General features: G+C 44.6%; 1 protein-coding gene across 1 annotated transcript in view; it reads left to right on the forward strand.

The window, feature by feature from the left end:
* The window catches only part of LOC124788151 (NADPH--cytochrome P450 reductase), a 211,469-nt gene that overhangs the window by 109,233 nt on the left and 88,067 nt on the right, over positions 1-14,169 (forward strand). Inside the window, exons 2-3 of the mRNA XM_047255298.1 lie at positions 2,335-2,520; positions 12,547-12,736. Coding sequence (XP_047111254.1) covers positions 2,336-2,520; positions 12,547-12,736 — 375 coding nt within the window. The 5' untranslated portion in view covers position 2,335. The remainder of the gene's footprint in view (positions 1-2,334; positions 2,521-12,546; positions 12,737-14,169) is intronic.

The raw sequence follows: 14,169 nt of genomic DNA on the forward strand, positions 1-14,169 counted from the left end.
TGCGTGATACAAGTAGTTGTTCAGTCTAGTTTTCATTGATCTGTAAACCCAGTTTCGTCGCCTCTACCATGACGCCTTTTGCCATATTTCTCAGCCCATTCTCGTTCTGGCTGACAAGTAAAATGTCGTCTGCATAGGCTTTTGATTTATGATGAGACATCATTTGACGTATACTGCTGATCTATCCGCCCGCTTGGAGCTAAATTAATCTCTTCGACCAGATGTAATTTCGAAACCCTCTGATATCTCTTCCTCATGCAGCACTGCGGCTAAAGGTCCCTATTTAGACATTACAGACTTCCTAACCAAGAGGGAACAATAAGACTGGAAGGCTAAGAACGAAGTGCTCTGACTAGAAAGGGTATAAGACAAGGATGTAGTCTTTCGCCCTTACTGTTCAATCCGTACGTCGAAGAAACATGGACGGAAATAAACGAAAGGTTCAAGAGTAGGATTAAAATTCAGAGTGAACGGATATCAACGATAAGATTCGCTGACAACATTGTTGTCTCAGTGAATGTGAAGGAGAATTGCAGAATGTGTTGAACGGAATGAAGAGTCTAAAGGGTACAGAATACGGAAAGATGAAAGTAATAAGAAGGAGCAGAATTGACAACAGCGAGAAACTAAAAGTTAGCATCGGGGATCGTGGAGTAAACAGAGTTAAGGAATTCTGCTACGTAGGCAGCAAAATACTCCAATAGTGTATTTTGACCCGGGAAAAGGTATATTTTAAACGGTATTTTTAACCAGGAAAAGTCTGGAACTATTTTTTTCTGTTTGTCCACGTTACACCTTGTGGTTGCGTTTGCACTACTGGCCATTAAAATTGCTACACCACGAAGATGACGTGCTACAGACGCGAAATTTAACCGACAGGAAGATGATGCTGCGATATGCGAATGATTAGCTTTTCAGAGCATTCACACAAGGTTGGCGCCGGTGGCGACACCTACAACACACTGACATGAGGGAATTTTCCAACCGATTTCTCACACACACACACAGCAGTTGACCGGCGTTGCCTGGTGAAACGTTAATGTGACGCCTCGTGTAAGGAGGAGAAATGCGTACCATCACGTTTCCGACTTTGAGAAAGGTTGGATTGTAGCCTACCGCGATTGCGGTTTATTGTATCGCGCCACTGCTGCTCGCGTTGGTCGAGATCCAATGACTGTTAGCAGAATATGGAATCGGTGGGTTCAGAAGGGTAATACGGAACGCCGTGCTGGATCGCATCGGCCTCGTATCACTAGCAGTCGAGATGACAGGCATCTTATCCGCATGGCTGTAACGGATCTTGTAGCCACGTCTCGATCCCTGAGTCAACAGATGGGGACGTTTGCAAGACAACAACCATCTGCACGAACAGTTAGACGACGTTTGCAGTAGCGTGGACTATCAGCTCGGAGACCACGGCTGCGATTACCCGACGCTACATGACAGGAGCGCCTGCGATGGTGACTCAACGACGAACATGGGTGCAGGAATGGCAAAACGTCATTTTTTCGAATGAATCCAGGTTCTGTTTACAACATCATGATGGTCGCATCCGCGTTTGGCGACATGGCGGTGAACGCACATTGGAAGCGTGTATTCGTCATCGCCATACTGGCATATCGCCCGGCGTGATGGTATGGGGTGCCATTGGTTACACGTCTCGGTCACCTCTTGTTCGCATTGGCGGCACTTTGAACAGTGGACGTTACATTTCAGACGCGTGGCTCTACCCTTCATTCGATCCCTACGAAACCCTACATTTCAGCAGGATACTGCACGACCGCATGTTGCAGGTCCTGTACGGGCCTTTCTGGATACAGAAAATGTTCGACTGCTGCCCTGGCCAGCACATTCTCCAGTTCTCTCACCAGTTGAAAACGTCTGGTCAATAGTGGCCGAGCAACTGGCTCGTCACAATTCGCCAGTCACTATTCTTGATGAACTGTGGTATGGTGTTGAAGCAGCATGGGCAGCTGTACCTGTACACGCCATCCAAGCTCTGTTTGACTCAATGCCCACGCGTATCAAGGCCGTTATTACGGCCAGAGGTGGTTGTTCTGGGTACTGATTTCTCAGGATCTATGCACCCAAACTGCGTGAAAATGTAATCACATGTCAGTTCCAGTATAATATATTTGTCCAGTGAATACTCGTTTATCATCTGCATTTCTTCTTGGTGTACTAATTTTAATGGCCAGTAGTGTAGTACTAAGCAAAGATTACTTTCGATACAAATTTCTGTATTCAACTTTGGTTGCATATAGCGGTATAATATACAGTGCCGCCCCGTGGTCGCCATCGTTTTTGACGTGTCCGTGTGTGCGGCTGTTGCAGGATGGAGGCAGAGGCCGGAGGCAACGAGTTGGGTGCGCAGCCGGTGGAGGAGGAACCGCTGCTCGGCGCCGTAGACATCCTGCTGCTGGCCGCGCTGCTGGGGCTCGCCGTCTGGTACCTGCGCAGCCGCAAGGCCAAGAAGGAGGCCCAGCTGGCCGCCTTCTCCACAAAGTCCTACACCATACAGTGAGTACACGCCACGGCAGTGTATACAGAGCGAACACTAATAATTTTTGGATGTGAGGTCCGCCAGTTATGCAAAACACCGTTTATCTCAGTACCCAAACACGTTTCGGCACCACTGTGCCATCATCAGTGGGTTTTCGTTTTTATTTATTCTTCAATGCGAACATTTTCGTTAAATGATTGTAAAATTATGTGCATTTTTAGTTTAAACAACAGAACATTAATAAAACCGTCAAACTTCACGATCGGATACCTGGCTGGAAATGGAGGAAAAAGGTCCTATGAACATGTCTGGAAATGCATAGTTGCCACGGTAGATGGCGCTGACAAATGACAGTTCCTCGTGTCGTGTATTCCTTGTGTGTTGTAGGCTGTGTGATTGGCGCAACGTACTGTAAGCAGCAGAATGGCCCAGTATTCCTGTTGGGAACACGCCGAGGTGGTGTTTGTGTACGGCCAAGCAGATGGGAGCAGTCGAGAAGCATCACGGCTATACCAAAACAAGTACCCTCACAGACCCAACCACATCACACATTTCAAGCCCTTTTCTGGCGTTTGTGTGATCATGGGTTCTTTGAGACAGACGAACGAGCAGGGAGGCGGAGGACTTTGCGTACACTAGATTTGGAAGACTGGATTGCACAGGCTGATGTGACGAACCCCCGGCACAAGCTACAGGCAAGTGGCCCGTCAACGTGGTGTAAGCCAAAGTACGATTATGTGTATCCTGTATGACACCTGCTAGTATCCCTATCACATGCAATGGGCGTAAGGATTATCTGCAGCGGATTTATCTCTACGGGAAGGATTTTGTCAATTGTTTTGCGCCAGACCATCACAATTATAGGATTTAAGTCATCAGTCCTCTTTAGTCAGAAAGCAACCCTTACCAGAACTGGAATCATAAATCTGCATAATCGTCACCGTTGGGGTTCAGACGCTCCTCAGGGAATGGTTGATGCGTTTCATCAGCATCGGTTCAGCGTCAATGTGTAGGCAGGGGTTCTTGTCGACTACATACGAGTACTTGGCCGCTTACTATTCCACAACGCCTCGAGGGAGGAACGAACGTACCTGGACTTCCTGCGGAAAACTCTGCCTCGGCTGCTGGAGAATGTGCCTTTGGCATTACGACGGGTTATGTGATTTCTTAATGACGGAGCACCACCCCGCTTCCGCATTACAGTTTGCCAGCACCTCAACATCTTCCCCGGACGTTGGATGGGACGTGGAGCCTCTGTAGCGTGGCTTGCTAGATCACCGTACTTAAACCCCTTTGATTTTTTTTTTTTTTTTTTTTTTTTTTTTTTTTTTTTTTTTTCGTTGGGGGCATTTGAAAAAGCGTTGTGCGTGCTGAACCCGTTGCCGGTGTGCAGACCCTTCAACAGCGTGTTCACACTCTAACGCGATTCGGAGAGCGGCAGGAACGTTGCAAAGAGTGCGGCAATCGATGATGGATGGGTAAACGCGTGCACTGCATTCCATGGAGACCACTTTGAATACCTGCTGTGACATGGATGCGATGCAACTCTGTACTGTGTTGCAGGACGATATGTTGTCTTTGCACGCACACCATCCAATTCCGGACACGGGTTGACAGGACCTTTTCTCTTGCATTTCAAGTCAGGACTCTGTCCCTGCAGTTTGTCGGTTTCATTAGTATTCACCCTGCATAGTGCGTTTGAAAATTCCTGTTACTAGCTCCTTGAGGTTGTAGAGGAACTTCGTAGTTAAAATTTTGATTAGGAAGCCATATCCGAAAATGTGCTCTTTGTATGTGAAAAAAGTTTGAAGGACTGATGTTTTGGCTGTCAAGAAGGGCTATAGGTCATACGCTCCCACGCGTTTGTTAGCCGTGGGCGTGACCCGTCATAACTGACTGTGCCGGCTGCCACACGTTTATGTTTCCATAATTATTTGGCGGCACCTGAACATGAAGCCTTAGGCGTGGAAACTGTTCGCGCAATAAGAAAGAAGTTACTGGCAACAGGATCGGATTTTTATTCTATCAAAAGCGTTACATTCTATTTCTTGTCCCATCCTTCTCAGAAATGAGACGGTGCTAAGTCATTAATAACGTCGGGTTTGTCAGTAAGTGAAAGCTAATAAGAAGAAAATAAATACTCTCCAACATAATACCAATTAGGTAGGTTTGATACACGTGATTTGCTGCAGGGTGAGAAATTTTGTCGTTGCCTGTATTTTTTCTGGCAACATCAGTTCGACAACCACCTTTATTTTTATTTTGATGGTTTATATTTCATTCGTTGTGAGCACATCGGAGTGGCAGACACAGTCTCGAACGCTGCTGCATAAAAATAATGCATAAACAGTGAGTCTCAGCATAAAGATACAAATTTTGGTAAATTATAACAATATTATACCGCCGTTAATGTGTGTAATAGACGATGGACCATAAATCCATACAAAGTATGAAGTACATTTTAAATTTACAAATAGTGACGTTATCTCTAAGAATATAGCTATATACTCATAGAAAAAAATTTAACTGCGCGTTTCTAAAGAAGAGAAATTTCTTAACATAGAATATAGATTTAAGTGTTAGGAATTCTTTTCTGAAGGTTTTTGTATGGAGTTTAGGCATAATGGGAGTGAAATGTGGACAACAAACAGTTTAGACAAGACAATAGAAACTTTCGAAATGTGTTGCCATTGAAGCATGCTTAAGATTAGATCTGTAGATCACGTAACTAATAAGAAGGTACTGAATAGAAGTGGAGAGAAAAGAAATTTGTGGGAGGATCTGACTAAAAGGAGGGATCAGTTGATAGGACGCAGTCTGAGACATCAAGAGATCAACAGTTCAGTATTGGAGAAGTAAAAATCGTAGAGGAAGAAAAGAAAAAGAATATAGTATGCAGATTGAGAATGATATATGTTGCAGTAGTTATTCGGAGATGATGAGGCTTGCACAGGATAGAGTAGATGGAGAGCTACATGAAACCAGTCTTTGACGGAAGACAAAAACAACAACAACAACAGTTCCGTTTTATTACTGTAGTTGTGGTGTGTGTGAGCATGTTTACTATTCTGTACTTTAGTATGTCTGTGTTGCAATGCGAACCTGAATAATGCAAGTGGTGTCCTTACGTAAACTCTATCCATCAGAAACAGTATAATTGTGTTACAATTAACTTCTACTTAAAAATAAATAAAAAACGTAAATCTGTATAGTAAAGAAACAGTCCTGTGAAATGCTGTACTGCGCAGTGCAGTCAATAGTGCTACAGGGCGTGACATCACAGTGCGTGTCTTGCAATTCCAACACACAAAGCCCGGTAGAGTAAAAATCTGAGCCTCGGGCATGGATGTGTGTGATGTCCTCAGGTTAGTTGGGCTTAAGTAGTTCTAAGTTCTAGGGGACTGATGACCACAGTAGTTAAGTCCCACAGTGCTCAGAGCCATAATAAAAATCTGAAAGAACTATCCAAAATTTTCCCGTGATAATGCCCTGTAAATTTATGTGCGCAAACTGATTGGTTAAAATCCCGTAAACTAAATGATGTACGCGCCAATGCAATATTGCACTGTAAGAGTAAGATTATCAGCATAAGAAAAGTGGTCTGAACTGGTCTTCACTGAATCGACCCTGAAGACCATTTTGAAATGCAATGCATCACTGGTATTAAATCGGCGCTAACAAATTTTGTGGTTACGAAAACTCGATAATGCTCGAAAGTGGTGAATATTAGACGCAGCAGCAAACTAGCTATAGAAAGTAACGTTGTCGAAGTGCAATGCAAGGAAAAGCGACTATGCTAACCACATCATACACCAAGTGTGAGCAACTGTGTTCCACTAGGAGCAATGCGGCAACACATGACTAGAAAATGAAACTTCCGTGAGGAGACGACGGGAGGAACTTACTCAATGACTGAAAAGAGGCTATCATCAAAAATGTATTGTGAATCTATTCCTTAAAAATCACAACCATCGTCAGAAAAATCACTTTTTATACAAAATACAATATTATCATCAAATTAGTTAATGAAATGGTAAGGGAGTGGTAAATCTATAACTCTTGAGTCCTAGCTGTGTGGGTAGATAACTTTGTTTAATCACGTCTCAACAATCCATCAAACTGACCCGAACCGATAAAGAAAAATCGTGCTAAATATTTCCCTTTCTCAAACTGATGGTAAATTACGCGCGAGCAAGCAATTCAGCAACAACATCGGCAGACTATCTTTACACTTCTCAACTTAATCTTTATAAATTCGTATCTTCAAAAAGCAACATCCTCTGCGTCCCTATTTCTGTGACCAACACCTGACTTTCAATTAATTTTCAGTGGCAATGACAATGCTGCCGACAACCAAAGATCACTTTGCTTGTTATCAGAATCTCTTTCGGGTGACGTATCGACCATTGAAGACTTCGTATTTGTACACTGGATATTTTTCAAATAGTAGTGTGACATATCGAATAAAAGAGAGCTCACATCTCCTTTGTTGAATACCAAAGTAAGCTACACTGCTATTTGTAAAAAGTGAAACGCTCAGGAGTAATGATTGCAACACGCCACGATAAGACGGCGTGTAGAACAACGGAACCATAAGAAGCGGTTTAAATGGCAGAGAGGTGGCGTGCACGTTGGTTCAACAAGGTCCTCTTTCTGTGACCAGAGAGGTCAGTGTTAAGCAATGCTCAGCCGATGTGGAGCCATCACACGAAATGGAAACGGGTACTCAATTGCCACTATGCCTCGCCTACATCACAGGGAGGAATATCTGCATGTGAATGCATTCGAACGTGGCAGAATGGTTGATGTCAGGGAGGCGGTCCGTCTTTCCTTAACACTGCAGCTCGCACAGGGCATGCTGCTTAAATAGTGAGGCGTATGTAGAACTAGTGGAGGGAAGAGGGCCGTACACAGCACTGATCTTTACACGGGCTACAGACACCGGAGTACGTAAATAGATTTTCCAATACCGCTTTTGGTTGGTCATGTAAACCCTCCAAAATGTCTGGAAATCCGCTTCTTGCTGACGGTTTTCCTCTTCCAAAATCGATTTTCGCTACCGTGTAAAAGCGCAATTGTTTTTGAAGTGCGCTTGGGCTGCTAGTTAACGACTTGTTTTTAAAAAAATTCGGCTAATATAGACGGAGCGACTTTCTACAGTGTGAAGGAAAAGTAGAAATATTACACTGAGCATGAAGCTACTTCTAATATTTAACCGAAGAGAAATTGCAATTAGAATTTTAGTAATACCGTCAGCTGCCGGCGGGCGTTGATTAAATCAACAGACAGGTGAAAATGTGTGCCCCGACCGGTACTCGAACCCGGGATCTCCTGCTTACATGGCAGACGATCTATCCATCTTTTTTTTATTTTTTATTCTCATTTTGTTCGTTTTCTTTCGTTGTATCTGCTCGGGGCGGACGTCGCAAGACACACGTTTCAGTTCGTCGTTGATCCATTAACTCAGTTTTTTTTTATTACAGAGGGAAGCTAACCCTCTGACCGAATCCATCTGAGCCACCGAGGGCACAGAGGATAGCGCGACTGCAGGGACTATCTCGCGCACGCCTCCCGTGAGACCCACATTCTCACCTTGTATGTCCCAACACAGCATTCGTAGTGTCTCACCCCAACACACTCATTACTCGTGGAAGACATTCTTACCAGGTCCTGTAAGAGTTCGAGGAATATGTGTGCATCCGCACAGAAGAAAAAGGTCATGGCCGGTATTGCCAGAACTATATACCGGGTGATCAAAAAGTCAGTAAAAATTTGAAAACTGAATAAATCACGGAATAATGTAGATAGAGAGGTACAAATTGACACACATGCTTGGAATGACATGGGGTTTTATTAGAACAAAAAATATAAAAGTTCACAAAATGCCCGACAGATGGCGCTTCATCTGATCACAATAGCAATAGTTAGCATAACATAGTAAGACAAAGCAAAGACTATGTTCTTTACAGTAAATGCTCAATATGTCCACCATCATTCCTCAACAATAGCTGTAGTCGAGGAATAATGTTGTGAACAGCACTGTAAAGCATGTCCGGAGTTATTGTGAGGCATTGGCGTCGGATGTTGTCTTTCAGCATCCCTAGAGATGTAGGTCGATCACAATACAGTTGCGACTTCGGGTAACCCCAAAGCCAATAATCGCACGGACTGAGGTCTGGGGACCTGGGAGGCCAAGCATGACGAAAGTGGCGGCTGAGCACACGATCACCACCAAACGACGCGCGCAAGAGATCTTTCACGCGTCTAGCAATTTTTATTTTTTGTTCTAATAAAACCCCATGTCATTCCAAGCATGTGTGTCAATATTTCCCCTCTATCTACATTATTCTGTGGTTTATTAAGTTTTCAAATTTATACTGACTTTTTGATCGCCCGATACTTACATGGATATGGTGTCCGTTCTTTCGAACATGTCCGAAAGAACAGACACCATATCCATATAAGAAATAGCAATTGTGCCGACTACATCAGAAACTGGAACAGCTGATTTCCAGACGCCGTATTTGAATGGGCCAGCAAATCCGCTTCAGGTCTTAACAAGTAAACACGACAGCGAAAAACGCTTTCCGAAATTGTTTCCGGCTCCCGAAAGATGTTTCGGATGTAAACTTAGTGACAGTGTACTGGATGACACACTGTAGCGGACGGAACAGCTTCGCCTACAGCATTGGCGCAACGTTGGGATACTGCAACGGGTGTGGGCATTTCTGCGTCGACGGTTTGACGCCGTATTCTGCGCGCTATACTAGAGGAAAGCATGACATTGCGTCAGCTTCCATCGACCAGCACCCACCAATGCCTCTGACTATAATGGGCACGTGAACGCTAACACTGACGTGCTTAGTGGCAAAATTTTCTGTTTTCGGACGAGTCCAGCTTCAGCTTGTCCTACAATGATGGCCGCATACCCATTCGAAACCGCCGTGGTGAACGCAATGGGGCAGTCTGTATTGTTGAGCGGCATGCCGCCAAACGCGAAGTGTGATGGTTTGGGGCGCCGTTGCCTATAAAGTGTGATCTCGCCTCCTACGTCGTGAGGGCAGTCTGAACAGCTACCGCTACATCAGGGAGATTTTACAGCCCGGGACACTGCCACTCCTGCAGACTGTTCCACATGCCGTATTTCAGCAGGACAATACCTAGCCACATGTGGCGAGGAATGTGCAAACCTTCTTCGAAGAATTGCGGGCACCGCTGCTTCCTTGGCGAGCCCGTTCGTCTAACATTTCGCCCATCGAACATGTCTCGGATACAGTCGGTCAGCAACTTGTCCGTTTAGGTCCTCCTGCAACCTTTGTGAACGCGCCTACAAACAGCGTGGTCAGTAGCATATTCAGGCGCTCTTTGATTCATCCCATGACGTCTAGCAGCTCTGATTGCAGCACGAGGTGGCGCTACTATATACTGATTTTCGTCATCACAGCGCATGTACAGATCTATAATCCTAATCTTCCAATCGGTGGAATAAATTTCATTGTGCACCCATCTCTCGATCTCGGTGTTTCACTTTCTTCAAAGAGTAGTGTAGAAACCTTAGACAGTAGTCATGGACTCGAAGGGAGTGAAACTGCCTAGACGGAACATTAGCTGTAAACCACATAATCTAAATAATATTTTAACTAACGTTTGCTGGTCAAAGCAGAACTTGATGGTTTATAATTATTGTTACCTCTTTGCACTTTCTTCCTGAGTGTGTATTGTATCTGTATTACTCCTATGACGAAATTCTATTATTAGCTTGCAGATTATGTAACTATGTATCATGTAAACTACATTATACCCATGTAGTGATTAACCTCTCTTTATGTTACGTAAATCAAATGCCAATGGCCTTGCCTCGTGGAACACCTGTACACTGGCTCCCGTACGCTCACCGAGGTCAGAGATGTTGCGTGTGGCCAGTGCTTGGATGGGTGATCGCCCGCGTACGCCACGTGCTGTTGGTTGCTTACACTTTGTCCTTACGGCAAAGAGGGTGAGCGGGGGTTGGCATCAAGTTCCTGAACACTAAACTTTGCACCAGTGTCCTTCTCCGCGGTATCTCATGAAGTGAGATGGTCCGTCCGTCGGATGGGGATGGTTAAGCTGCGCTGCATCCTTGGTGCTGTTAGAGAGGAGTAGGCTACATGCCGGCACAAGTTTTCACCCGCTCCCTTCTCACATCATCATCATCATCATCATCCAACACAAGACATGACATCATACTACACACACCCATTAGTTGCCTCCACTTACCACGTACGGCACACTTCAACACACTTTTCATCTTCGCGAAGGAAGGTGCCATTGTGCACGAAGGATAGATAAACCCTACAAATTAGGCTACTGAACCTGCCCTTCCAGGTCTCCCAGCCAACAATGCTGTACGCCATTTTTCCACAAATTATTGGTATTATAATGCTATTACAATGTAATTTGTCAAAATTTGTATCTTTATGCCGAAAGTTACTCTTCACGTATTATTTTTATACCAGAGCGCATGAAAATGGAGGTGAGTCAAAAGAATGAAATATAAATAAAAATAATAAGCCGTGGGCCTTATGTTCCTAATAATATACTTCATCAATTACGGAATCAGAAATAAAATTTTCATGGTAAAGAATGAAGGAGAAGGTGAAACTTCACTGTTGGAAAAACGATCGCAACAAGAGGGTTTTGCGCGACGTAAACGAAAAGTTGGTAGATGTGCTTCTACGTCTGAAGGTGTCTATTCAAATTTCACGCCAGTCGCACAAGAGTGGCGCTATGAGGATGAAAAACAGGTTTTTTTAATAGGCTCTGTAACGGTCGTTACCTTTGAGATTGGGCATGGTGAGCTGATGTTAATCAAGAATGACCTTAAGGCGACAAAGACGCCACGATCAACACCTCACCGAATTTGAACGAGGTCGCGTAATAACGGAAACGGGAAGCTGGATGTCCCTTCTGCGATATTGCAGAAAGACTTGCCAGGAATGTAGCCACTGTACATGATTGCCGGCAGCGGTGGTCAAAAGAAGACCAGTCCCGGGACAGCTACGTGGCAGTATCGGGTGGGAAGACCACCGTGTCTGGCGTATGGCTCTGGCCCATTTTACTGCATCTGCAGCAGCAATCAGGGCAGTATTTGTCACCACAGCGACAGAACGAACTGCTCCGAATCTGTCATTTCAAGAGCAGCTCGGAGCCAGGCGCCCTATAACGTGCATTCCACGGACTCCATTTGAGACTTCAGTCATGTCAAGGAAGAGCTCATTGGAGGGTACGGAGGAGGTCTGCTATGATTTCTCATGGAAGCTGGTTCTGCCTCAGTGCCAGTGATGGCCATTTGTTGGTCAGGAGGAGGCCAGTTTAGGGCCTAAGACCAACTTGTCTGCATGCTAGACACATTGGACTTACACCTGGATTTATGGTCTGGTGTGCTGTTTGGTATGACTGCAGCAGTACTCTCTTGTGGTTATCCCACGCACCCTGATTGCAGATCAGAACGGAGATCTGGTGATTCTATCTGTTGTGCTGTCATTCGTGATCAGCATTCCTGGAGGTGGTTTCCAACACACTAACACTCGCTCGCATACCGCTGTTGTAGCTTAACGTGCTCTACAGAGTGTCGACATGTTACATTGGCCTGCTCCATCATCTGATCTGTCTCCAATCGGTCACAATGGGACATCATCGGACGGAAACTTCAGCGTCATCCACGAACAGGACTGACCGTCCCAGTATTGACAGACCTAGCGCAACAGGCATGGAATTCCATCCCATAAACGAACACCCGCATGTGTTTTGCATTCAACATTCTGGCGGTTACACAACTTATTAATGTACCAGCATTTCACATTTGCACTGGCTTATCTCGTGCTTACATAATCCTGTGAGCTCGCAGTGTTAATCAGTTAATTATGTTACCTAGACAAATGTATTCGAAATTTCATTTCTGTACATTGTTTTTTTTTGTGTTGCAACTTTTTTCCGTCCTTATATTTTGCCAATATATTCTGTGAGCGGTAGGAAGGAAAGGTGACTTGCCTCGTTGGTTGCAGACCAACGGCAATGACGGCGCCTGCGTCCGACCAGTCGTTCATCCAGAAGCTGAAGACGTCGGGTCGCAGCCTGGTGGTGTTCTATGGCAGCCAGACGGGCACCGCAGAGGAGTTCGCCGGCCGGCTCGCCAAGGAGGGAGCGCGCTATCGCCTCAAGGGCATGGTGGCGGACCCCGAGGAATGCGACATGGTCTGTGGCTGGCACTACATCTATTTTATTAGAGAATTAAGCTATAATTTAAAATTAAAAAACCTGGCTCCATACTTTCCGTGTTCTTCTCCCCTCCCCCTCCCCTGCCGCAACCCCTCCTCACCCCCCCCTCTCTCCCTCCCCATCTCGAGACGAGAAATTGGAAATTTGTGGTAAGTTCTGTGGGACCAGACTGGTGAGGTCATGGGTCCCTAGGCTTACACACTACTTAATCTAACTTAAACTAGCTTACGCTAACGGCTTCCCTGCGCGGCTTCGAGACGAGAGTCGTACGGGAATTAATGAACTTTATTTCCTCTGTGCAGGAGTAATTTAGGTCCCGCCTTTGACCAGTAATTATTGGTGGTCACCTTGATAGCAGTCACTCTCGGAGAAGCTCCTCCTTTTGAAGAAGGGCACCGTAGACGAAGCATGGCTATAAAATAAAGGGACCGTTGCTGTAAAACATTTTCTTAAAAAAAAAACACATTTAATTATTGTCACCCTCAGTAGATTCCCCTCCTCGCTACGCGAATTTTGGATTGATGGAAGCAGTGCTGGAAGTCATTCTATGTGAGCTTCTTGATGACGCGTACCGCTTCAACGGATTGGAATCTCTTTCCTTTAATGCAGATTTGACCTTGGGGACTACGTAAGTCACAGGTTGCTAGGTCAGGCGAATAAGGTGGATGATCTAAACACTGAGATGCTTCACTTTGCGAGAAATCTTAACAGATAATGTGGTAAGAGCCGGTGCGTTGTCTTGATGTAGAACAAACGACTCGTTCTCGCCTTTTTTTTTTTAGGGTTCCGTACCTCAATCGGTAAAAACGGAACCCTTAAGGGATCGCTTTCTTGTCTCTCTCTGTCCGTCCGATTGTTAAAAACTCTTTCTCAGGAACGGTTGGATGTATTAGGTTCAAATTTGTCGCGTACTGAGGTATATGGTCCTTTGACTATGTTTATAAATGTAAGGTTCTAAGTAAATGCAATCAAAAGATACGGCCATTGTCAGATATTTTAACACTCGCGAAGTCACTCATCAAAACCTATAACGTTATTCTCATTGGCCAAGAATCGTCAAATCTGGCAAGAAGGAATATTTCATAATACAACAAAACAAAAAATACAGAAACTGTAAATTTGTAGCTGTACCACACGAATTATTTTTTTTTTCATTTCTTATCTGACAGTCTGTTAGTCCGTCTGTTAAGACCCCTTTTTTCTCAGGAACGGTGTGAAGTTGAAATTTGTCACATACTACCATCTATAGATCCTTAGCTGTTAAGTCAATGCAACCAAAGGCTCGGCATTTTATGTCGCATATTTTAATACTCATAAACTCACTCATCAAAGCCTATATTGTATATCCCATTGACCTAGAATCATGAAATTTGGTAAGAAGGAAGATGTCACAGTACAAGTAATGGAAA

The sequence above is a fragment of the Schistocerca piceifrons genome, chromosome 3 (genome assembly GCF_021461385.2).
Source record: "Schistocerca piceifrons isolate TAMUIC-IGC-003096 chromosome 3, iqSchPice1.1, whole genome shotgun sequence".
Taxonomy (NCBI): Eukaryota; Metazoa; Arthropoda; class Insecta; order Orthoptera; family Acrididae; genus Schistocerca; species Schistocerca piceifrons.